The sequence below is a fragment of the Neomonachus schauinslandi genome, chromosome 6 (assembly GCF_002201575.2).
Source record: "Neomonachus schauinslandi chromosome 6, ASM220157v2, whole genome shotgun sequence".
NCBI classification, from domain to species: Eukaryota; Metazoa; Chordata; class Mammalia; order Carnivora; family Phocidae; genus Neomonachus; species Neomonachus schauinslandi.
The window spans coordinates 75,388,673-75,411,017 of record NC_058408.1 but is presented as its reverse complement, the minus strand read 5'-3'; the positions used below and the strand labels follow the sequence as shown (position 1 = coordinate 75,411,017).

Sequence of the window (22,345 nt, the reverse complement as noted above, 5' to 3'; positions counted from 1 at the left end):
TTCATCTTTTAAGGAAGAAAAAGTTAGCCCACTCTTAGGGTGTTTTCATAGTGAGATGGAGTAGACAGTAGCTATTGGATAGCATAGAAAAATTAAGAAAGGAGAACAAAGGATATGGGATGAACAGACCCTTCTTAGTGCTAGACTTACATGTGGTTTTTAAAGTCCTGACAGCAACCCTGCGAGGGGGAAGCTTCCTTTCACAGATCAGTAAGCTGAAGCTCACCCAGGGGCTTACCCATGGGAGATCTTGAGTCCAATTATGGTCTGTCTGCTGCTGACGACATATTTCACTAACCATGATAACTTGTTATAGAAGTGGGTCTTTACTTTTCTTGTTGTTTTAAATTATAAGTGTTGTTACAAAAGTAATCCATGCTTATTAAAGAAAAACAGGTAGGAGAAACGTGGAAAATGCCCCGCATGGGGAAAAAAAGGGATTCGTTGGTATTTTTGCATGTAAGGCTATCAAATTGTTGGACCAGATGGTTCTGAGGCTCGACATTTCTGTGATTATCTGGGATATCTGTTAAGTTGCTGTGTGTTAGGTACATTGGAAAACCTTTCTCCACCAGATAGAATGGTAGGTGAGGCACATTTGCCGCCTGATTTCAGGTTATGTCAGGAAGCAGGTAAGTACGGAGGGAACCCCTGACCCATACCGAGCCGTATCCAGAGCCCTGTGGCGTTACTTCTTAGGCAACGCGCCTTTGGAGAGGATGTGATCCCATCCTTCCGGGGTGTCCTTGGCTGCTTCTTCGGGGAGGATGAGCCAGGGAGCCCTGTGGTTCCAACCCCCCCCCCCCCACCCCCGCTCCGGGGCCGGGTCTCGGGGTCTGCGTCCTGCTGACGCGCGCAGGGGCCGTGCGCCCCGCGGGGACTGGCGTGGAGGCCCCTGCTGACTGTGTCTCTTGCCTCCGCAGAAGGAAGACGGCCGGGGCGCCATGAGGTGAGCGCGCGCCGGTGCCCAGAGCCCCGGAGAGCGGTGTGCGGGCTGCGGGAGCGGGAGCGGCCCCGCGCATCTGGCCACGCACGTCCCCGGCATGAGGCCGGGCAGCATGGGTGCGCCGCCGCGGGACCGCTGACCCCCGCCCGCCGGGACCATGAAGGAGGTGGTGTACTGGTCCCCCAAGAAGGTGGCAGACTGGCTGCTGGAGCACGCCATGCCCGAGTACTGTGAGCCCCTGGAGCACTTCACGGGCCGGGACCTGATCGGCCTGACCCGGGAGGACTTCGCGCGGCCGCCCCTGTGCCGCGTGTCGGCCGACAGCGGGCAGCGGCTCCTGGACATGATCGAGACCCTGAAGGTGGAACAGCACATGGAGGCGCACAAGAACGGCCACGCCAACGGGCACCTGGGCGCAGGTGCGGCCGGCCCCGGCCCCGCCTCCAGCTTTGGCCTGCAGGCCAAGCCCAACGGGGTGCCCAACGGCTACAGGAAGGAGATGATCAAGATCCCCATGCCGGAGCCTGAGCGCTCCCAGTACCCCATGGAGTGGGGCAAGACGTGCCTGGCCTTCCTGTATGCTCTGTCCTGCTTTGTCCTCACCACAGTGATGATCTCGGTCGTCCACGAGCGAGTGCCTCCCAAGGAGGTGCAGCCCCCGCTGCCGGACACGTTCTTTGACCATTTTAACCGGGTGCAGTGGGCCTTTTCTATCTGTGAAATTAACGGCATGATCCTCGTAGGACTCTGGTTAATTCAGTGGCTGCTCTTAAAATACAAGTAAGTAAAGCAAATGCTCCCAGACTCTGGGACTGGGGTGCGGGGGGTCTGCCTTGCCCACGTCTAATAGTCATTGTTTGGACGTGAACTTTATCAAGCAGTAGGAATGGAAACATACCAGCTCCTTTTTTTAGTTTTACTTCATCATTTTATACCCCGTGCCCTGTTGAACCAGTGAGAGCTTTGGTAGCTGTAAGAAAAAGCTGTGTTTATTGCCCGTTTTGTACAAGATTCATACAGAGTGATGAATGGGCTTGTAGAGATGATGTTCTTCTGTTTTCACAGGGAAGAAAACCCTCAGAGAGCACAGGCTATTGAATCACAGATAAACTACCCAAACTCGGGGTCGTTAACCCACCAAGTAAATTGTCCACAGTCGGCCTGATGGCCGGGTGGCTTTTCCCACGCAGAGTCCGACAGTGGGACCCTCAGCAGGCCGTATCTAGAAACATCTAGAGATGTTTCACACAGAATGCAGAACAGCGGTTCCAGAGTGCCTTGGGCTGTTGGGAGAATGACACCTTCGGGAAAGGACTTTGGGTGGATGGAATGTGGATGAACCCACACGGCCTTCTACCTTCTAGATTGTGGGGCACTTATAAAAACGTGGTGATTGCATTCAGGTTTCTCAGGATTTTAAACAGGCACCTCCTTTTAGTTTCCGGTGGATCCAGAGTGGCTCTGGTGTCCCAGGCTCTAAACCCCGTCCTCCGGCCAGCTGTATGCTTGGGTTGCCTGGTGCAGACTAAGCGCCCACGTTGCCGTCCTCCTCGGTGTCTGGTTTTCCCGTTAGTGGACCATCTTTAGGGCTTCCGTGTATGGGAGCTGGGGACGGTTTCTGTCCAGTGGGCTGCATTGCACGACCCACAGTATGGTCGAACGTTAAGGAAATCCTCTTAAATCAAGAAAACAAGATGCAACCTGAGAGTCTGCGCCGAACTTTATCTCCCGAGCGATGAGTTTTTTCCTGGAATGTGTTTTCACCTTGCGAATTCGATACCCACAAGTGGAAATGAGCACAGTGACTCTGTGCCGGGAAGGACTGTGTTAGTCTTTTATAAAGGAAGCTGTTTAAGTGGACGGTGTTTCTTTTGGGGTTGGCTTGGCAGTTCCATGGGAAAGCCAGGTTTGAAATGGAAACGGTGGTCTGGGCCGTGTTGATTTGGTAGAAGACTTTCAGGTTGTTTGCTTGCTTAGTTTTAACAGGCTAACTAGGTAAGATAGATTTGAAATGTGAGATGATCAGAATTTACTAATTACATCCTTTCAGCCGCCAAACTTCAGATCTGCTTTTGACTTTTAAACGTTCCCCCCCCCCCCCAAAAGCCCATTAGAAAAAAATGCCAGTACGGTTTGCTTTACAAAGGGAGGGTCAATTCAAAGTAGGTTTCCTGGGTTTTTCCTGATTTTTCTTGTTTTGTGTATTACGAGTTTGTTTTCTGTTTTTGTTTTTGTTTTTTTCCATAAAAATTTGTGCATGCAAGCAAATAATTTACTGCCCTAGAATAAAACATTATATATCAGTCATACCATGTGCAAGTTCAGATGTGTCAACAGAACTGTGACTTTATTTTTTTAGAACTGTGATTTTTAAATAATGTGTTCTTGTTCTAAGAAGTGTCCTCACAGTAGGGTTTATTTCTTTTAAGCATGTTGCTATTTATCTTTCCCTCAGCTGGGACTTCTCCTCAAACCAGTTTCTCTTTACCTTCAAGATTTCATGTTTTACTGGTACTTATTACCAGTGCTGTAGTCGTGTGTGTTGAAACGACGCAGCCGCAGTGAGCAGTGAATCCCTTAATCCATACCTCGGGCAGAATTAAGCCAGTGCGGGGGTGCAGGGCTGCCTGGGTCCAGCCCCCGCTGTGCCCCAGCATGCCGGTGGTGTGGGCCAGTCTCTTGAAGTCTGAAGAGCTTCGTTTTTCTCACAGATAAAATAAGGGCCTCCTAGTCTAGATGGTTTCTATTCTGTACAACTTTGTTTTATTTGTTACAAAGATTATTGAATGGGCCGGTTATATTTAAAAAGTATTAAGACACAAGAGCAATTTTTGTCCAGTATACATCCAGCTAAAGAGTCTTTGAGGTCTTCTCTCTCGGGTTTCCCTGTTGGCAGGACAGGGACTCGGGACGGGGAAGCCCACTGTTGTCTTGATAATCCAGCCCCGTCCTCCTCCTGGGGCATGTCCCTGGCTCCTTGTCTCCTTCCTGGGGAGGCTCTCTTCGGTGGATGTGGCACAGCAGATGCGTAAGGGGTTGGAGGAGAGATGGAGATTGACAACCAAGCAGCGGGTGTAAATGAACTAACCCCTGGCCCTCATCAGAAAGATTAGAACGCTTTGTAGACTCAGAGAGACCCCTTGTTTCCAGTTGTTTGGCTCTCACGGTGCAGTAGTTGGATTGACTCAGCCTGTTAGGGAAGTGGGTCCTTCTGGTTGTGGAATGTTCTCCTGAACAGAGCTAACGTCTCACGCATCCTGTGCACGTCTCTCCTGCGTCTTGTCCTCTCTCCCCAGCCTCCTCCAGAGGTTTGCCACTCAGGAGCGCAGCTCACTCACTCCTAGGAGTTGAGCCTGTTTGGCCAGTAATTCCCAAGGGGCGTTTGACTTTAAGTCTCCGAGCCCTTAAAGGAATCAGCCTATTCCTTCCTGCTTCTGTATCTCCGACTTCTTAGGGAAGAATCAGAGGCTGAAACTGTGGAGAATGATTTATTAATTGAGAAATGAGATCACTAAAATTTGGGCAACATGCCCCAGTAACAGGGCCTTCAGCCAGATGTGTGAGGCACTGGGAAACCTTGCTGCTGAATTTGACCTTGAGACACAGTCTGTCCTTCTGTTGTGTACAGTTGTCCTTTACTGTTAAACATAAGTTTGGGGTTTTTACTTACATTTTTTTATTCCTCCTCTCCTTCTTAACATGTCCCCCTCATGTTTGTATGTATATACGCATATACACATGCATTCACATGGGATTTCCATGACATTGCAAGGTGGAAAGCAGCAACAAAGCCTGTCCTTGGGAACTTTCTGATTTTTAAAATTGTAAATAATGTTGTCTCCCCATTTAGAATTGGACTTTCAAGCCACCGACTAGGAAAAATCCCTGGGGAGTCTCTGCCTTTGTGTCAGACTTCACTGCAAAACAGGCATCCCTTGTTTTCAGAAAGCATGATAAGGAGTACGCTTAACCTTACAGGCTTGGTGAGGGCTCCTCATGCGTGGCTGAGGTGTAGCCCCCATGGGGCCTGACACGTGTGGCTGAGCTCTGTCAGGACATCGTGAGCCCCCGACAGAGAAGAAGGTCAGGGAACAGGGTTGTGGAATTTCCAAGTCCATCAGGGGTCCTCTAGCACTGTGACTTAGACCTGCGGTCACAGGTGCCACAAACTCAACTTGTCCCCAGCTGAGTCACCAGCTTTGTCCCCCTCGTGTGTGGGCAGTGGCTTTTCCTGGAAACCTACAACGTCTCCTTTCCTTCCACACCGAGAGTCACTACGTTTTGTCCTTCTGACTTCAGGTTCTTTACCTCTTTCCATTCCCGCGTAGCGATGGATGCTGGGGGCTCTGAGCGACGCCCCGTTCCTTAGCGTGGATTCAGGCTCCTTGGTAGTCTGGCCCTGGTCTGTCCCCACCTCCTCTCTTAACTGCTCGGCTCGTTTCCCGGGAACGCTCCAAGCTCATGTCCCGGTGCTTTTGACTCATGGTGGATGGTCTCCCTCAGTGCTAGGGTTTAAGTTCCTCCAGGGAAAAGACTCGATCCTGCGTGTCATTCATCTTTCTGCCCCACCGCCTGGTACAGAGGCTGCCAGATAGAAAGTGCTGCTCATTTAAAATTCATTTGTTCCTTCGCCTTCTCTTTACTGAGCAACCTACCAGGTGCCGGGCACCGTTCACGACCTCGGGGTGCTGCAGTGACTTCTCACGGAGCTTGCATTCTGGCCACGGTGAAGCAGGCAGTCAGCAAATGAATGGATAATGCCAGCTGTTGTTCGGGGAAGTGGAAAAAACTGGAGCAGTGTTGGGGATCGTGGGGAAGGGGTGGTGTTTGATACGGTGCCTAGAAAAGTCCTTTGAGAGGTGACCGTTGAGCAGGCACCATGAGTCCAGATGAGGGGGCGCCTTGCACGTGTGTCGGGCGGGAGCCATCCACACGGGACACGGCAAGTGCAGAGGCTCCGAGGCTCCCCCGGGGAACAGCCAAGGGTGTGTGTGGCCCACCGAGTGAGACGAGGCGGTGACACAGGAGGTCAGCAGGGTGTGGGCGGCGGGCGCGCACCAGGGCTGCGAGGGCCACGGATAAAGGGCTGGAATAGTGTTCCAAGGGTGGTGATGGGTCGTCAGAGGAGAGCGATAGGAGCGGGTCTGTACTGTAGAAGACCGCTCTGGCCGCAGTATAGACACGGGCAAGCAAGAGCGGATGGGGGAGCCGGTGTGGCCGCCATTGCAGTCGCCCGGATGGACGATGGCTGCGCCTGGACCTGACGTTTGAGCACGTCTCGTGCTGGGGCGGTGCGAAGGGATGGGCTCTTTCTAGAAGCCCTGGCTTCCGTTGAATTTAGGGCTCCTTATGTTTTCTAGCCAGAGGGCTAGCTTCTGTTGCGGAATTTCTTGTACAAGGTTTTTGGGTCTCTCTGTGAATCCCTGAATTATATATGAAATTGAATGAGAAGATCGAATTCACTAATTTGGGAGCTTTGACAGCCTTGCTGGGATATGTTTAATTTCAGAGCAAAGTCCAGTCACATGTCTATCCCAGCAGGTGTTTTCTACTGTGGCTTCTCTTGGATAAGATACTTGCCTAAAAGGAGTAGCGCAGGTCTTTTGGGGTTGGGGGTGGGGACGGTTTAAGAATGAATGAAGTATTGCAGGGTGTGTTGGCCCGTTGGTGGAGAAAAGATGGGAAGAAGAAAAGGAGCCACAGGATAGTTGGGATATGGAGTGGAGTGGAAAGGGCTGAGTGGTGGAGGCACTTGGGGCCTGGAGTAGAACATTCTGGCATAATCTGTGGCAAGGACTTACAGAGACCACAGCCACCGAGTAGGTTCTTGGAAAGTCGATGGCGTGCCCAAAGGGAAGGAGGAGCGGAAGAAGGGAAATGGTGCTAGCAGACCCGACTTCAGACCTGCCACGACCTCTCTGTCGAGAAGAGTTTTCTGGAGCCGTGCTCCTCCACAGGAAGGAGAAGGTGCAGGTTCCCCGTGTGGCTTTTCCAGGATGACGCTCCGCGAGCACGGACATGGATCTCTAGGTGGTTGGCAGCAGTGGGTTTTACGTTCAGAGACCACTTTGGAAAAGACTTGTTTTGTATTTTATCCTTCGAGAAACGCTCTGGCGTTTGAGGGCCTTTGTTTATCAGGAGGATCTCTGCCACCGTAAGAAAGAGTCTATAGCAACACCTCTCCTCTGCGAGAGGGATCTCATTTCCCAAAACAGTCCTTGTGCTGATGGGTAGCCGCTGCTGTCAGAGGAGGACTCGATTTATTTTGGTTTGTGTCTCACCCCACGGGCTGGATTGTGCACTAACATTTCTCTTTCATTTTAACCCATTTTAATTTCCTTACTGCTGTTGTTCACATTAAACGGATTGGATCAAGGTGCTTCTCTCTCTCCTCTTCTGATCCCCAAGGCAGTTTGTGACACAGTTACTGTCAACGTTGTCCCCATTGTTTTTAGGTCTTTGATGGATGCGTTTAAGTTCTTCAAAGCCCTGGATGCAGAGCATTTCATAGGGAGCTGGTCTCCCCACTTTCCTGCGCAGTAGAGGTCATCTTTCAAGCTCTGGAGGAGCCTTTCCTTAGGGCTCTTGCCTTTATTCTGAGTTGGCCTCATGCTAAGGACCACAAGGCTAGTCTGTTGTGGGATGTCAGGGCATCTTTACGTTTAGTTGTTGATCAAGAGTTACTGAAGACGATGCAGCAGTGAGCACAGCCAAGCGTGAAGGTTATCTTCTGGCGGGTCTCTCTGCAGCCTTTGGGGGCAACGCGGCTCCTTGTTTAATTGGCCAGTCAGCTGTCGTATTCCTCACCAGCAGTAAAGCAAGACGAGAGCACAGGGACCCCCCCTTCTTCTTCGTCTGAACTCGTGCTGCGTCCTGGACGTGCGCACGACTCTGTCTCTTTCCTTCCGTACCTTTCCATCCATGTTGTCCACAGTCATCATCACCCTGTTCCAGTGGCAGATCCCAAACCTGTTGAGTAACAGGAACTGGGTTTTGCATGCACTCTGTCCTCTAACCCGGTCAGTCCCTAAAATACGCGGTGGCTCCCTCCCCTTTCTCAGCAAAGGTCACGGAGACTCCGAGAAGCGGTTGACTTGCCTCAGGTCCCACATGGAATGACTTGGAGATTGGAGGCTCTCTGGTATAAAGCCAGTCTAGAAGTGCCTGGCATCTCCGGCACCAGCGAATGTGGTGGCATGTGTTGGCATTCGTAGGACAGACAGACTGAAAACGGATCCGGTCAGTATTCAGTGATAAGGTTTATATGTCACATCCCACCATATGGGAGACGTGCACACTTGCCCCCGGATGGGTCTGCCGGCCCCGAGAGCTGTCCCATCATGCTGTTCCACCATAGTTTGTAGAAAATGCACCTGGCACTGTCCCAGCTGTGTGCTGTCCTGTGACCTCCCAGGTACAGCCCTGTCACCCTCGCTCTGGGAAATCCCCTCAGCTGCCAACCTCAGCCACACTTTTCCCCTGAGGACTGCTGACCAGGAGCGCCCAGCCTTATTTTCTTCCTTTCTGTTTTCTCTCCTCTTTGATTCTGACCCACCAGCCATCTGGCCTGGGATCCTGTTTCCTTTCCTTCCCTGGGGCCCTTCCCTGTCCCGTTATCTTCCCCTATGACCCTGACCTCCTGGGCTTCTGCGGGCCCCTGCCTCACCTCCTTCTCCCAGGGCATGACTTGGAGAGGAAGGAGCATCACTCTGGGAGCTGGGTGATGGACTCAGTCCCCTGCTCGGCCTCACTTCTCATTCCCACGGTAGCTGAGAGGTGGGCTCCTCTTATTTCCTCATTTTTACCAGGTTGCATCTCAAGACCCAAATGCTAGTCTAGGTCCCAGGAATTGTAGGGAAACTAGATTGACCCTGTGGAGCTCCCTAAATTCAGGAATCACAGCAATTTAGGTTTTTAAGTTAACATAAACATTGTTAAGAAACTTTTTAACTGAGACTCAGGATAAAGGGGGAGAGAGCAAACATAAAGGTACATACAGACAATACATTACCATTTTCATGTGTTAATTTTTATTTATAACACCAGAGAAAATGAAGTCCCAGCAGCTTGCCCGTAGGCAGATTAGAAGAGAAACAAAAAGGAAACAAGTTACCTGTCATGTGGCCAGACATAAGTAATGGGTTTGTTACCCTTTTGATATTTTTCTGTGTGTGCTCAGATATGTATAATCTATATATGAGTGTGGTTTTTGTATTGTTTTGTTTTGTTTTTTAAGTGCGGAGCCTGATGCGGGGCTCGAACACACGACCCTGAGATCATGACCTGAGCCGAGCTAAGAGTCGGACACTTAACCGACTAAGCCACCCAGGCGCCCCTCTATGAGTGTGTTTTTAGACAGTATTGTATTTGCCTTCTACTTTCTGGCATGCCCGGGGATGGCCGGCCTCCATTAGGGCGGATCTGATGTAGAAGTCATCATGTCTGTCCCCCACCAGCCCGTCCGCATCGTGTCCGCATCGTGACGGCGGCAGCCATGCACTCACGTGGGAAATCCTGCTGGTGTCAGATCACCCGACTGCGTCCTTGGCACCCTCCTGCTGCCTGGGCCGTCCCACCACACGCCCTCTTAGGATGTGGCATCCCTGCCCTTCCTTGCTCTCAGGCCAGACCTCCTGGTTTCATTCTTGAGATCCGGGGCGTGTTAATCCCTCCTGTCCTGGCCGCCTCTGTTGCTGCCCTCGGTCTCCCACTGTCCTCTCTCAGCCGGGCTGGGCAGGAGCCTCCTGCCGGTCGCTCTGCCACTTGTCAGCTCGGCAGGACACATGCGTCATGCTCAGAGTAGGTTGGCGGATGTCCCTCCGCAGCGCGTGAAGCTTGAAGGCCAGGATGCTGGGGGTGACCAGGGAGATCCTACTGGATCCCCCGTCACCGAGCACTCTGCTCCCCACCCCTGCTGCTCAGCAGACCCCCGCACATGCTAGCCTCTGTCTGGAATCTTCCCCCGGTGAAACCCTCGCTCAGTTCTGCCATTCAATGCCTGTCTAACACGCTCTGTATTTACTTACTTATCTTGATGATTGTCTGCCTCCTCCTTCCAGAATACAGGCACCACAAGGCAGGCTCTGTGACCATTGTGTTCACTAATGTATTCCCAGCGCCCGCAATAATGCCTAGCGCATGTCTTCTTACTATGTGAATAAAGAAGTCCTGATGGCAGCTAGCCTCTCTTGAGTGTTACACTATGCTGCTAACTGGGCCTAAAATTCAGTAAGTGTTATAGCCACTGCTGCTGATATATATGCTTATTATGGTTTTAGAAAGTCTCTGTGGAAATGAGAGGGTGTCACTTTCAGGGTTAATCCGTTAGCCCCAGAGCAAACAGTCGCTGTTCAGTTCCACTAGCCGTAAGTGAACCAGCCCCTTCTGAGAAGGGGATTCACGGTGGTAAGTTTTGACGAAGAAAAGGTCTGGGTGTACATATACGTATATGCATCATGTATGTATACATACAGCTCTTTATGTAAAATTGGGTGTACCGTATATTATTTGCATTATGTATATACATATAGATATCTGCATGTGCTGTATGTATATAGCACACATGAGTTTATATGCACATGTATATACATACACACGTGTTCATTTTTGTTAATAGCCTGAAATAGTAACAAGACGCAACTCATTCTGTTTTCTACCTATGAATGTAGCAGTTTCGTAGTTTCTGAAAGCCACTTGACTTTAATTCTTCATAACTGTTTCAAGTAGATCATATTGTTGTTGTCTTTCCTATCTTGGAGAGTAAAATTTGTTCTTGATGTTATGATCTATATTTAATCCAGGAAATGATACATATTTTTTTAAAAAGTGGGTTGACTGGGGACAGTTTTATAAAGTGATCTTCTTTTTTTTTTTAAGATTTTATTTATTTATTTGACAGAAAGAGACACAGCGAGAGCAGGAATACAAGCAGGGGGAGTGGGAGAGGGAGAAGCAGGCTTCCCGCAGAGCAGGGAGCCCGATGTGGGGCTCGATCCCAGGACCCTGGGATCATGACCTGAGCCGAAGGCAGACGCTTAACGACTTGAGCCACCCAGGCGCCCCTAAAGTGATCTGTTCTTTGCAGATTCCCTAAACCAGTGTGGACCATTTCCTGCACTTAATTGATGATTGTGTTATACTGCAGATCTTTTACATGGGGCTTAGAAAAATCTAAGCCGTTACCTTTTTTCTCCCTTTACCTTGACAAGTTCATTCGTGAAAAGAGCAGCTAATTGAAAGTCTGGACACCAAGGGCCTGTTGTGGTTCTCATTGACTGACTCTGGCCCCAGGCTAGTCCTTGAAACTCTTTACACCCTAATTTTTCCATCTGTAAAATGGGACAATAGTAGATGCTAAGTAGGAACGTGGTTAAAATAATTAGTACCAAAGATGTAAAATCTCTTTGAGTTGGCTTTTTAAAAGGCAGAAAGGCGCTCTGCATGTACAGACACGTCTGGGCTGGGTCCAGGGGCATGTCTCATTCTTCTGATTCACAGACGGTGCCCTCCGCCCTGTGTAGTGCACCCAGGAAACATTACAAGAGTTCTAGAACCCCCAGGGGAGATGCATGTTCACTCTTTGTTCTGCAACATGTATTCCTTCCCTTTTGTTTATTTCACAAAACCTTTCCTTGGACTCTCTTCTCCTAAAGTACTGAATTAAGCCTGGGTTTTCAGGGCCCTCCACCTGGAGCAGTTGAGACCTGCCTGGGTGAGCGCAGAGAGGACACGGGGAAGGAGGACGGAGGACCTGGTCCCCAGATGCCAGGGGTTTGCAGTCCCGCTGGGATGAATGCAGCGATCTTAGCAAGTGTTTTAAATTTTACTGTACGTGCCGAAAGGCTGCAGAGCGAGCATCAGTGCAAATTAACTCTGGCCGATCCATGAAAGAGTTTATTAAAGGAGAAACGTTTATGGAAAGAAGCAGGAAGGGCCTGTCGGAGGGAGTCAAGAAGCAGTGCTCTGAGGCACAGAACTGCGTGGTGGCGGCCGGCGGTCCGGTACCATCGGGAAGCTCACTGGGACGACAAGATGAGTCCGGCGGGGCTGTGTTCACGAGCTTCCTCTGACAGGAGGGACGAGACCCTCTGTTGCTCATGGTGTACCAGTGGCACAATTAAAAACACCGTCAAGTAGAACCACAGTCCAAAGTGATTTGGAGGATGAAGTGGGTCTGTCCATTTGGGGACATCTGGAAGGCTTCATGTAGAAGTGGTATTTGGGGTGGATAGGGAGGAGTATAGCAGACAGGATCATGGGAGAGGCCAAGGAAAGAGATTTAGGGCAAAAGCAAGAAGCTAGGATTTGAGAGAAGAATGAGTGGCTGCTTTTGCCCAGACCAGTGGGCTTTATGTCTGAAGGTAAGATGGGTGAGGTAGCTGTGTGGTCGGGTTGAGGGGAGTTTGAACTCAGTAGGGCAGTTGTCATAATCCAGAGAATCCAAGGGCTCATAGCAAGGAAGTAAAGGGAGGAGAACAAATTTAAAAACTCTCTGGGGTGAACTTCATCAGAATACAGGCATGGCGTGGGGTGGTGGTGGGAAAGAGATTAAACTAGAAGTCTGAGATAGAACGCAGCAGGGAACTTCAGAGTCCGATCTCTGAGACCTGAGTGACAGGCAGTGTCTTGGGAATCCAGGTCCTACCCAAGGCGGGAGGGACTTCGAAGCGTAGATTCTAAGAGCACCAACAGCACTGGACTGAGCTTCAATCTGGAGGACGTTGCAGAGAGCAGTGGGAGAGGAGGTAGAGAGAGGTGGGCCCGCTCCTCCAGGGCTTCCTGGGCTTGGTAAAGGATTTGGATTCTATTTAAAGTGTATTTGGCGGGATGCATGGGTGGCTTAGTCGTTAAGCATCTGCCTTCGGCTCAGGTCATGATCCCAGAGTCCTGGGATCGAGCCCCGCGTCGGGCTCCCTGCTCAGCGGGAAGCCTGCTTCTCCCTCTCCCACTCCCCCTGCTTGTGTTCCCTCTCTAGCTGTCTCTCTGTCAAATAAATAAAATCTTTTATATAAAAGAAAAGTATTTGGCAACCATTGTAGGGTTTTTTTTTTTTTTTAAGATCTAATTTATTTATTTGATAGAGCGTGAGCAGGGGGAGGGGCGGAGGGAGAGGAAGAAGCAGAGTCCCCACTGAGCAGGGCTCATTTTCAGGACCCTGAGATCATGACCTGAGCCAAAGGCAGATGCTTAACCAACTGAGCCAGCCAGGCGCCCCCATTGAAGGGTTTCAAAGGACATAATGTTTGTCTGTTTCCAAAAACTGATTCTGGTGGGTCCGTGTGGAATGGATTTTAGGGAGGCACAGGTGGGACAGCAGGTGGAAGAAGGAGAAGTCCAGGCGAGATAGAATGCTGAGATGTGGCTACGTAAACATTGGGGCTGTAAGCATAGCCGGGCACAGTCTGCAAATAGTGATGGAAAGTGGGTGCGTTTCATGTTAGAGATCGAGAAGGATTTGTTTCAGTACTCTCATAGTTAGCACGGTTATTAAAGTATTATCAAAATTCTTAATTTGGGGAGTTCTGGTCCATATGAAATACGACATAAAACACTAACAGTGAAAAGTCTGAGTTAAGTAGTTTTTGTTTTTTTTTTTAAGATTCTATTTATTTATGTGAGAAAGAGAGCACATGCATGTGAGCAGGGGGCTGCAGAGGGAGAGAGAATCCCAAACAGACTCTGCACTGAGCATGGAGCCTGACACAGGGCTCCATCTCACTACCCTGAGATCATGACCTGAGCTGAAACCAAGAGTTGACGCTTAACCGACTGCGCCACCAGGCACCCCTGAGTTAAATAGATTTTTAAACATAACTTAAATGTGTTAGGATATCAGCTCATTTCTAAGCACACACGGTGTCGTCTCAGGTAAAATTGGGATTTCTTACACAATCCAACACCATTTCCTGAGTCTTTCTGTGTTGTGTGATATACTTAAATGTCAGCTTGCACTCGGAACCTCAGTTTTCCCATCTGTGAAACAAGGATCACATTGCATTGCAGGTTGCTTTAGGAACTAAATGGCACAGCGCTTGGCATATAGAGAGATTTGGCAAAACCCTATAGCCGCTGTTAATAACAGCCTGGAAAAACACCTTGATATCATTTCTTTGATTCATAAGGAAGAGGCGAGGCATCCTTTTGCTGGTGAGGAAGCAAATTTCCAAGGAAATTAATCAAGCTGGCCCAAGTCACCACGTGAGCCTTTGTTAAAGGTAGAGCTAGCACCCGTGTGGTGATGAGCTCCCCGTGCCTAGTCTGCGCCACGCATCCTGCCATAGCTGGTCCAGGACCTGACTCAGGCCCTGGCTTCCGTGACCACGCCAGAGCTGTGAGTCTCCCTGACTCTGTTCCCTCTTGTTTGTTGCCTCTGAGTTTGGGATTATTGCTTCCTTCTGTTGCTGTGTGTCAGGGCCTGTTTGTGTCCCAAGGCCAGGAGCTTCCATACAGAGCTTGCAGACCAGGTCTGAGCTCTGAGAGAATTGCTGTATGTTTTCTGGCTGTGGATTCGTTGCAAGAGACAACTTGTGGGAAGCCAAAGAACTTTCCAGTACTTCAGTTTTACACGGTAGTGTGTTAATGTCTTTCACCACTTCTTTTCTTTAGAATTTTAGACCATTGTGCCAGATGCCAAAAACAATGTACTACTGCTAATTTTGGTGGTATTTAGTCAGGTTTTGAGCACTTTCTCCTTTTTAAATAAGGATGTTAAAAAGTTTAATAAAGTCACCTGTTCTGACCATAATATGCTCTTCTAGCAAGTCTTCAATAGTTATCTATAAAATAGTAACACTTTTATTCATGTTTCCTTATAATCATTTTTAACAGAGAAGGATTTTCTTTTCTCTCAGGAAAAGTGGTAAGAGCCCATTACCCAAATCCTTGAGAGACAAATAGATAACTGAGGCCAAATGCAAGTGTCCACGAGGTCACGGTCATTAGGCAGTGCAAGCGGCTGGGGAGCAGGCTTCTTTCCAGTGTGAGAGATGACCCCCTGTGAAGAGAACACCATTGTGGTTTTAAGAATTACAGCAGCATCTTATTCTTGGCATTCGCTTAATCTTTCGTAATATCTCATTAACACTTCTGTGGCTTTTTGTTGCCTTGTTACATTTTTAACCACTTCAGACCCTTTTTTTAAAAAACCATGTCTTGAACTTTTATCATCCCAATTTTAGTATATGTGCTGCTGGGGTGAGCACACACATCTTGAACTTTTAAACCTCTGAGTAGAGTAAAAATTCTAATGTGTGAAACTCTTTGATGAAGGAAATAAGTGCCTTAAGTGCATACAGTTCTTTGAAACACTTTTATAACCTGCTTTTTAAAGCTTGTGCAAGGAGGTCCTGGTTTAACATTATATATTGAAGCTATTCTAAGATTAATTTTTAAAAGATTAAGTAAATGCCAAAGATTAGATTCTTACAGCCACTTTCAACTGATCACCTTGTTAATATTGATGAAGTCACATGATAAAGTCATTTGACTTTTTCACTTCAAGTCAAAGAGTAATTGTGGCCGAATCTTCAGTGTTTGTTACTTTAAAAATTTTTTTTGTAATCTTAATTGTAATCTCTACCCAAGTGGACTGATAGTGGTGACCTTGTTTGTCTTTCCCCAAAGAGATAAACAGATCTAGATAAGCATAACAGCTTTCTGTCTTAGCTCTTTCTTGTGTAGTTCAAGTGAAATTGCAAATAATTTGTTTGTTTGGGCAGGAGGGCTAGAGAGGGCATTTCCTTCTGAAGAAAGATGACCCTTCTATCTCACAATGGAAAATTCACTTTGGTATTTCGAGTATTCTTGGTCAGACATTTATAGGGTTAGTACTGTTCTCTAGCATTGCTCCTCTTTATATTGTTTTCCTGTGCTTTTTTTAAAGGTTTTTTTTTTTATTTATTTGAGAAAGAGCGCGTGAGTGCGAGATGGGGGAGGGTCAGAAGGAGAAGCAGACTCCTCGCTCAGCAGGGAGCCTGATGTGGGGCTCGATCCCAGGACCCTGGGATCCTGACCTGAGCCGAAGGCAGCAGCTTAACCGACTGAGCCACCCAGGAGCCCCTGTTTTATTGTGCTTTTTGTCATACTCAAAATTAAAGGCACATACCTTTACAAGACAGCTGTATGCTGAATAAATTCTTGTCCTCAGAGGTGGCGTGCACAGCTTTACTAAGAGAGAGTAATACTGCCTCTGTGGGGAGCAGGTCTGACCCAGTTTCTGAAATCTGGGTGTGCAGGCAACACACCGGGCTCTAGCCATACATCCTAAGTAACCCACCTGAACTGCTACAGTTAAGAATGAAATGCCAGTAGGGTTGTATGCATTATGAGAAAAAATTTCTTTTTTAAGATTTTATTTATTTATTTGAGACAGAGAACGAGCCAGCATGGGGTGGGGGGAGGGGCAGAGGCAGAGGGAGAAGCAGGCTTCCCGCGGAGCAAGGAGCCCGATATGGGGCTCGATCCCAGGACCCCGGGATCATGACCTGAGCCAAAGGCCCTCGCTTCACCGACTGAGCCACCCAGCCAATAAAAAAGACACGTTACTTTGTTCCTGTTGTCAAAACAAAAAACGCAGATGATACCAGTTCTCTTCCAAAGACACAGTTCAGTAGGAATGTCCATTCTGCATAAGAATAGAACTACGCTATAAATTATAGAGTAAATGTTTAGTATCTGAGAGGAAAGCCTGCCCATTGTTTCTAAGATTTTTTTGTGTATTGAACTCAGGTTGCCCCGGGCCAAGGAAACATGTGAACTCCTCGCAGTTGAGAAAGAGGAGCCTGCAGGACTGTGATTCTGGCCTGTGGAAGAACAGGGTAGGAGTAGAAAGGGAGGGAACATTTTTGTCCAAGGATACAGTAGACTAGTACAACTTAATCTAATTAAAGTTAACTGATGTGGAACTTGAGGCTAGGCGAAGTTCCCAAGCTCAATATACTTGTTCACGTGTGTGTATCAGATAGTTTCATTAGAAGGACTCATCAGCTTGAAATGGAAAAGATTTCTAATTCTTGCTTATTTTGTGACTCATCCACGTAAGCTGGACTTTTGAGGTTGGGGCTGTCCATACATGATGTCTAATGTTGTCCTCGGTTTACGGATTCAGAAACTGAGGGTCCTCTGTCAGTGGCCTGTCCCACGGCCACAGAGTTTGTACGTGGAGAGAGGTGGGGGGTCAGATGCTGTTAACCAGACGGGCTCTTTTCTTGACATCATACTTTCTCAGAGGGGATCAGCTAGGAGAGTCCGTACAATTGTTCCATGTCCTTGACTCATTCAAGGTCAGAAAACTTGTGAATTCTCACTTTAATGACATTTTCGTATTCGGAGCATCCTCCCCCCCCCCTTTTTTTTAAAAGATTTTATTTATTTGACAGAGAGAGACACAGTGAGAGAGGGAACACAAGCAGGGGGAGTGGGAGAAGGAGAAGCGGGCTTCCCGCTGAGCAGGGAGCCCGACGCGGGGCTCGATCCCAGGACCCCGGGATCATGACCTGAGCCGAAGGCAGACGCTCAACGACTGAGCCACCCAGGTGCCCCGGAGCATCCTCCCTTTTTATGACGGAAAACACACTCTACTCTCTAATTGTTTAAGCACAGGTACGGATGAATCAGAATGGGCCCCACTTACCTGGCAGGTGAACGTCAGCTCAGGTGTAAGGCCTCAGGAAGCCTCGTTAGCAGCAACGGAGAGCCCTTTACCCTCCTTTGGCCAGTTCACATTAAGAGAATCAAAAACCACCACCTCATTCTCAAAATCCTTACGTCAGTCTACTGTAAGCTTTGGTTAGAACATTCTTATTTCAAGGTCTCGATTAATTTGGGGGTTGGTCACGGGAACCCTCACTGCACATGCAAACTGCCATGACTGAGTGCCCTGTTCTTCCCTTTCTCTAGGTCCATCATCAGCAGGAGGTTCTTCTGCATAGTTGGCACGCTCTACCTTTACCGTTGTATCACGATGTACGTGACCACCCTCCCGGTGCCCGGCATGCATTTCAACTGCTCTCCGAAGGTAAACCTTTGCTCACTGGGATCGGCCTCTTGTCTGTCTGTCGTCTTGCCCGGGGGTCCTCTGACTCAGGCCGGAGCTGACCGTTGCCTGAGGATATCGTCAAAGCCCCGCATCCTTATCCGGGAACGTAACTAAGCAATATGGCAGGGCGCCCCCCCGCCCCCTTCTCAGAATCTCCAAGCCCGCCAGTGTTCCCCAGCTCGGAGCATACATGTCTAGTTAGTGTGCTGGAAGAGGTGAGGCTGTGTGTGTGGGTGTAGCTCTCTGGTTTCCTGCCAGAAGTTTAAAATACCATTCACTCCCTTGACACAGATCCAAGAGCTTTCAGATGCTTTTTGCCTCTCTTGGATGGAAAGTGTGGCTTCCAGTGGTATGTTTCCCTTCTTTCTGTTACTCCCTGCAATGGTGATCTGTAAGGGCAAGAGACACCGTCCCTGTCCCCTTGCACCGTCCGCCCACCCAAGCAGGGTCACTCTTCCCTGGAGGCACATTTTGCCCTGTTGATCTTCCCTAGTAGCACAGAGACCTTTCTTTACAGTAAACTCTATTCCTCTCCCATTGGCTCTGTTTTTCTATCAGGTTCACAAAATACTCCTGACCCCCTAACCTTTACCTTACGACGCTTCCACCTAGGGAGACCACTGGGACTTCTGAAATAATTAGCAGAAGATTCAGTTTTTACAATGTTTGCCGGCCACAAAGCTCTAATGCAATAAGAATTAGAAGAGGCTGGCTTCCTTGACTAGGTTGGGAGGATACAGGGGGTGCCATGGTGCCCTTGCAGTCATTTTTTTGCGTCGCACTTGCATCGGTAAAATGCTCATGTGCTTTCGATTCCATCCCCTTTCACTTTTGATCTTTCCAGAAGAGTCTTCTCTGCTAGAACTGGGAAAGAGAGCGGAAAAAGTCACCAGGGTTTCAAAGGGGTGTCTTCATCATTTGAAATTCTGGACGCCGCTAGGTTACTTGCTTCACCGCGTCCCCTTCCTTCTTAGACTGAGGTGTGCACTCAGGAAGGTAGCTGGTTCCCTGCTTCTCTCTGTTTTGGCTTCAGACTCTTCACTGAACTCTGGAGAAGCCGCCATAAAGAATGAGTGGTCCCGTCGTCCCTGTCAGCAGCCTCCTACCCCACCCTGCACCTTCCATCTTGTTCCGTCCTCCTCCAGAGAAGCCAGCCTCACAGCTTCTCCAGCCTCTGTGAAAGCTCTCGAGCACTGCCTGTGGTTCCTGGGTTAGAGGAAATCTCTTATTATCAGTGAGGGTCCAGTGATGTGGACTCTTGGCGGGAGCCTGGCTTGATCAGCACTGTGTTCTCAGTAGTAGGCAGACAGTTTAGGATATTTGCCCAAGTTTAGTGGAGCTTCTTAAAGTCTGTGCATGGGGAAATTTATCCACCAGGGAACACGGCATGCCGGGCCAAGCCCACAGTCATGGATGCGATGTGGAGGGGTTGTGCTGTGTAGATGTTCTCCCTGCTCTGGTCCCACCCCCAGGACCTCTCTCTGCCACTCCATCCAATTGCTGGCAAGCTCGAGCTTGGTTAGCATTGGCGCTCAGAGAGTCTGCCTGAGTCATCAGCAAATTCAGCCAAGGTCCCGTGGCTATAAATAGTTGTGGTTTTTTTTGGTAAAGACAGAGGTCACAGCAGGATCTGTGCAAAAAAAAAAAAAAAAAAAAAAACCCAGCCCAAATGTGCCACTTGTATATGGTTTTGCCAGAAATCCCGACTGGGGCCATCCTTCCATGACGGTCATTTGGAAATTGGGATTTTTTTTAAGTAAAGGAACACAGGAGGGGATGAAACGTAAGCACAGCTTAGCAAAAATAATTAGTTAAGGACTCGTTAAGTCTAATTACTTCTTTTGTAAAACAGGCTCTTGGAGGAAAGGATTCAGAAAACAATTTGCATTCTGAAAATTTTCATACGTTATCTCCCAGAGTAGAGAAGCTCATAATGGAACCTCCCTATACCCAACACCCAGATCCCATAATTATCAAGACTTGGCTGCATTTGCTTCATCACATTTTTTTTTTTTTTGAAGTATTTTAAAACAAATGTCAGACAATGTCATTTGATGGCTATAGGCTTTAGTATGCATCTGAAAATTTTGGATATTTTATGGATAACTTTAATGCTGTTGGTATAGTGAACATTATCAATGGTAATTTTTTGGTATTGGCAGTTATCAGTTCATGGAATATCTTCATTGTCTTAAAATGCCGTTTTTAAAAAATGGTTTGTATAAATTAGGAGCCAACATCTTTACATTTAGTTGCTGTGTCTCTTAAGTCTCTAATTCTAGGCAGTCCTTTCTCCCTTTTTTACCCCCCTGCCATCTGTAACTCGTAGAGATCAGATGGGTTATTCTGTGGAATAGCCCACGTTCTGGATTTATCCGTTTGATTCGTTGTCATGTCGATTAGCCTTTTTCTCTGCTCCATTTCTTTCTCTAAATAGAAAGTGGGCTCTGGAGACTTCATTTAGTTTGGGCAGGAAGACTCCACAGGTAGGATGATTTCTGAAGCTGGACGGAAGAGTCCAGGGAGGCCATGGAGGCTGGTGCTGCCCCTGGCCTGGTGGCCCAAGCCCAAGGAATCCAATGGCCAGTCCAGGCTAGCTCGCCACCCTGGGAGCCGTGTCAGTGGGAGAAGGGGCGCCGGAGAGGGGTCCCAGAGGCCAGCATGGCTGCTTACAGTCCAGCCCGGGGCTCATCGGTCAGGACTGAAAGGATTCTCACTAAGAGTCATCCGGTCTAGTGGCTCCATTTGGGGTCTCCCCAGAGCAGCCTCCCCTGAACCATTGCACAGCGAGGGGGCTTCTCAGCCCTTAGAAATACAGGCCAAGTCGTAGGAAGAACGGAGGTCGGAGGCAGCATGGGCTTGCACCCCCGCAGCCCCGCCCTGTGGCACTTGTGTTTACTTCTCAGGGCCTCTGGGCCTTGATGGGCAGCACGGCGCAGAGGACGCTTTCTGGGTCTGTCCTAAGGAGCTCTGAGAGTGAGTGGCAGTGACACATCAGGGGCTCTGTGGGTACAAAATTCCACACGGAGGCAAGAAGAGAAGCTGGTATCGTGACCATGCTCTATCTCCTACGTCTGACCTGTCCAGTGACCGTTCATTTCCCAGGCCTGCGTGAGACACTTTCTGTTTACTGTACACTGTGAACTTGGTTCTGCCATCCTGTTAGGCCCCATTGTTGGCCGGCTTAATTCTTCCCGTCAGGCGAGTACTCACTCCCTGTGGCTTCTAAGAAAAGCGGTCCAGCAGGTCTGCAGTAATTATGAAATTGTTCCCATTGTTCATTCATTTGATGGTGGCGTGCGCTTCACCCGACAAGATGTCATGGTTGTGGGAAATGAGGAGGAAGGAGAGTGGGCCTCCCAGCAGGTGCCCCTGCCACAGAGAGGAGCCACGGGGAAGCTGGTGTGTTCAGTTCCCAGCGGAGTTTCTGGGCCGCGCTTGTCCTATAGCCCTGGTGGACGCGGGACTGGCTTCCAGCCAAGGCTGCCGAGCGTCTGATGCTGGGAGTAGCCTGTTCAGCTCAGCAAAGCGTCTCTGCAAGGAGCATGTGGGCAAACCAGAACACCCCCTCTTGTCATCTTGATCCCACTGTTCAGGATTCAGTTTAAAAAAAAACCAAAAACTGTGCAGAAATATTTGAGAATTCTTTAGTGTTCTTAGCTTCCTGTAAGAAAGTTTTTTCTAACTGTTGTAGCAAACTCCAAAAGGAGGGAAAAAAAGAAACAACCTACCCTGGGCCCCCGATCCAGACAGCCAAAGGCCGAAGGAGGAAGTAACTTGCTGTTTTCGACTCTCATCTTAGTAGTTGCGGGAGTTAATCCGTGACTCCGTGGCTCCAAGATTTGCACACCTTGGAAAAGAGGGGGCTTAATTGGAGCGGGGACGCTGCACTCTGTGACACAGTGTTTTCAGTGGTGTGGTCCTTCTGCGCGGGGAAGAGCCCCCTGGTGGACAAGGGCTGTGTTTGCGTGGCTTGGGGGGTAAGGGCTTGGTGGGACAGAAAGTACAGAGTCAGGACAGAGGGCCTTCGTAGCCGCTCCTGCTGTCAGTCATGCTGAGTCACAGGCACGACAGAGGTCAGAGCCCCTCCTGCACCCCGCAGCTGAGTGGTGCTGGCCCCATCTCCAGGCTCCCAAGGCGAAGGGCCCACGCTCTTGGGGACCCCACGACCTTTCGGGTGTGTTCTCACGCTCTCAGGGGGCAGCGTGGGTGTGGCAGGCCACCCTCCACGCTGACCACTCTTGGTGGTGTGATTAGCTCCCGCCAACCTTACCAACATCTCTGGTACCAAAACAGCTTCACGTCGTTCCATTCGAGTGTGTGGAATCCAAATTGTCCATGCCTGATTTTACCTCGCCTCCCCC

At 49.1% G+C, this 22,345-nt stretch overlaps 1 protein-coding gene across 7 annotated transcripts in view; it reads left to right on the top strand.

Moving 5' to 3' along the window:
* SGMS1 (sphingomyelin synthase 1) overlaps positions 1–22,345 on the top strand; it is a 268,484-nt gene that overhangs the window by 230,928 nt on the left and 15,211 nt on the right. For all 7 annotated transcript variants that reach the window (XM_021696184.1, XM_021696186.1, XM_021696181.1 and 4 more), the window contains 2 exons: positions 924–1,726; positions 17,843–17,960. In XM_021696184.1, coding sequence (XP_021551859.1) covers positions 1,104–1,726; positions 17,843–17,960 — 741 coding nt within the window. In that variant the 5' untranslated portion in view covers positions 924–1,103. The remainder of the gene's footprint in view (positions 1–923; positions 1,727–17,842; positions 17,961–22,345) is intronic.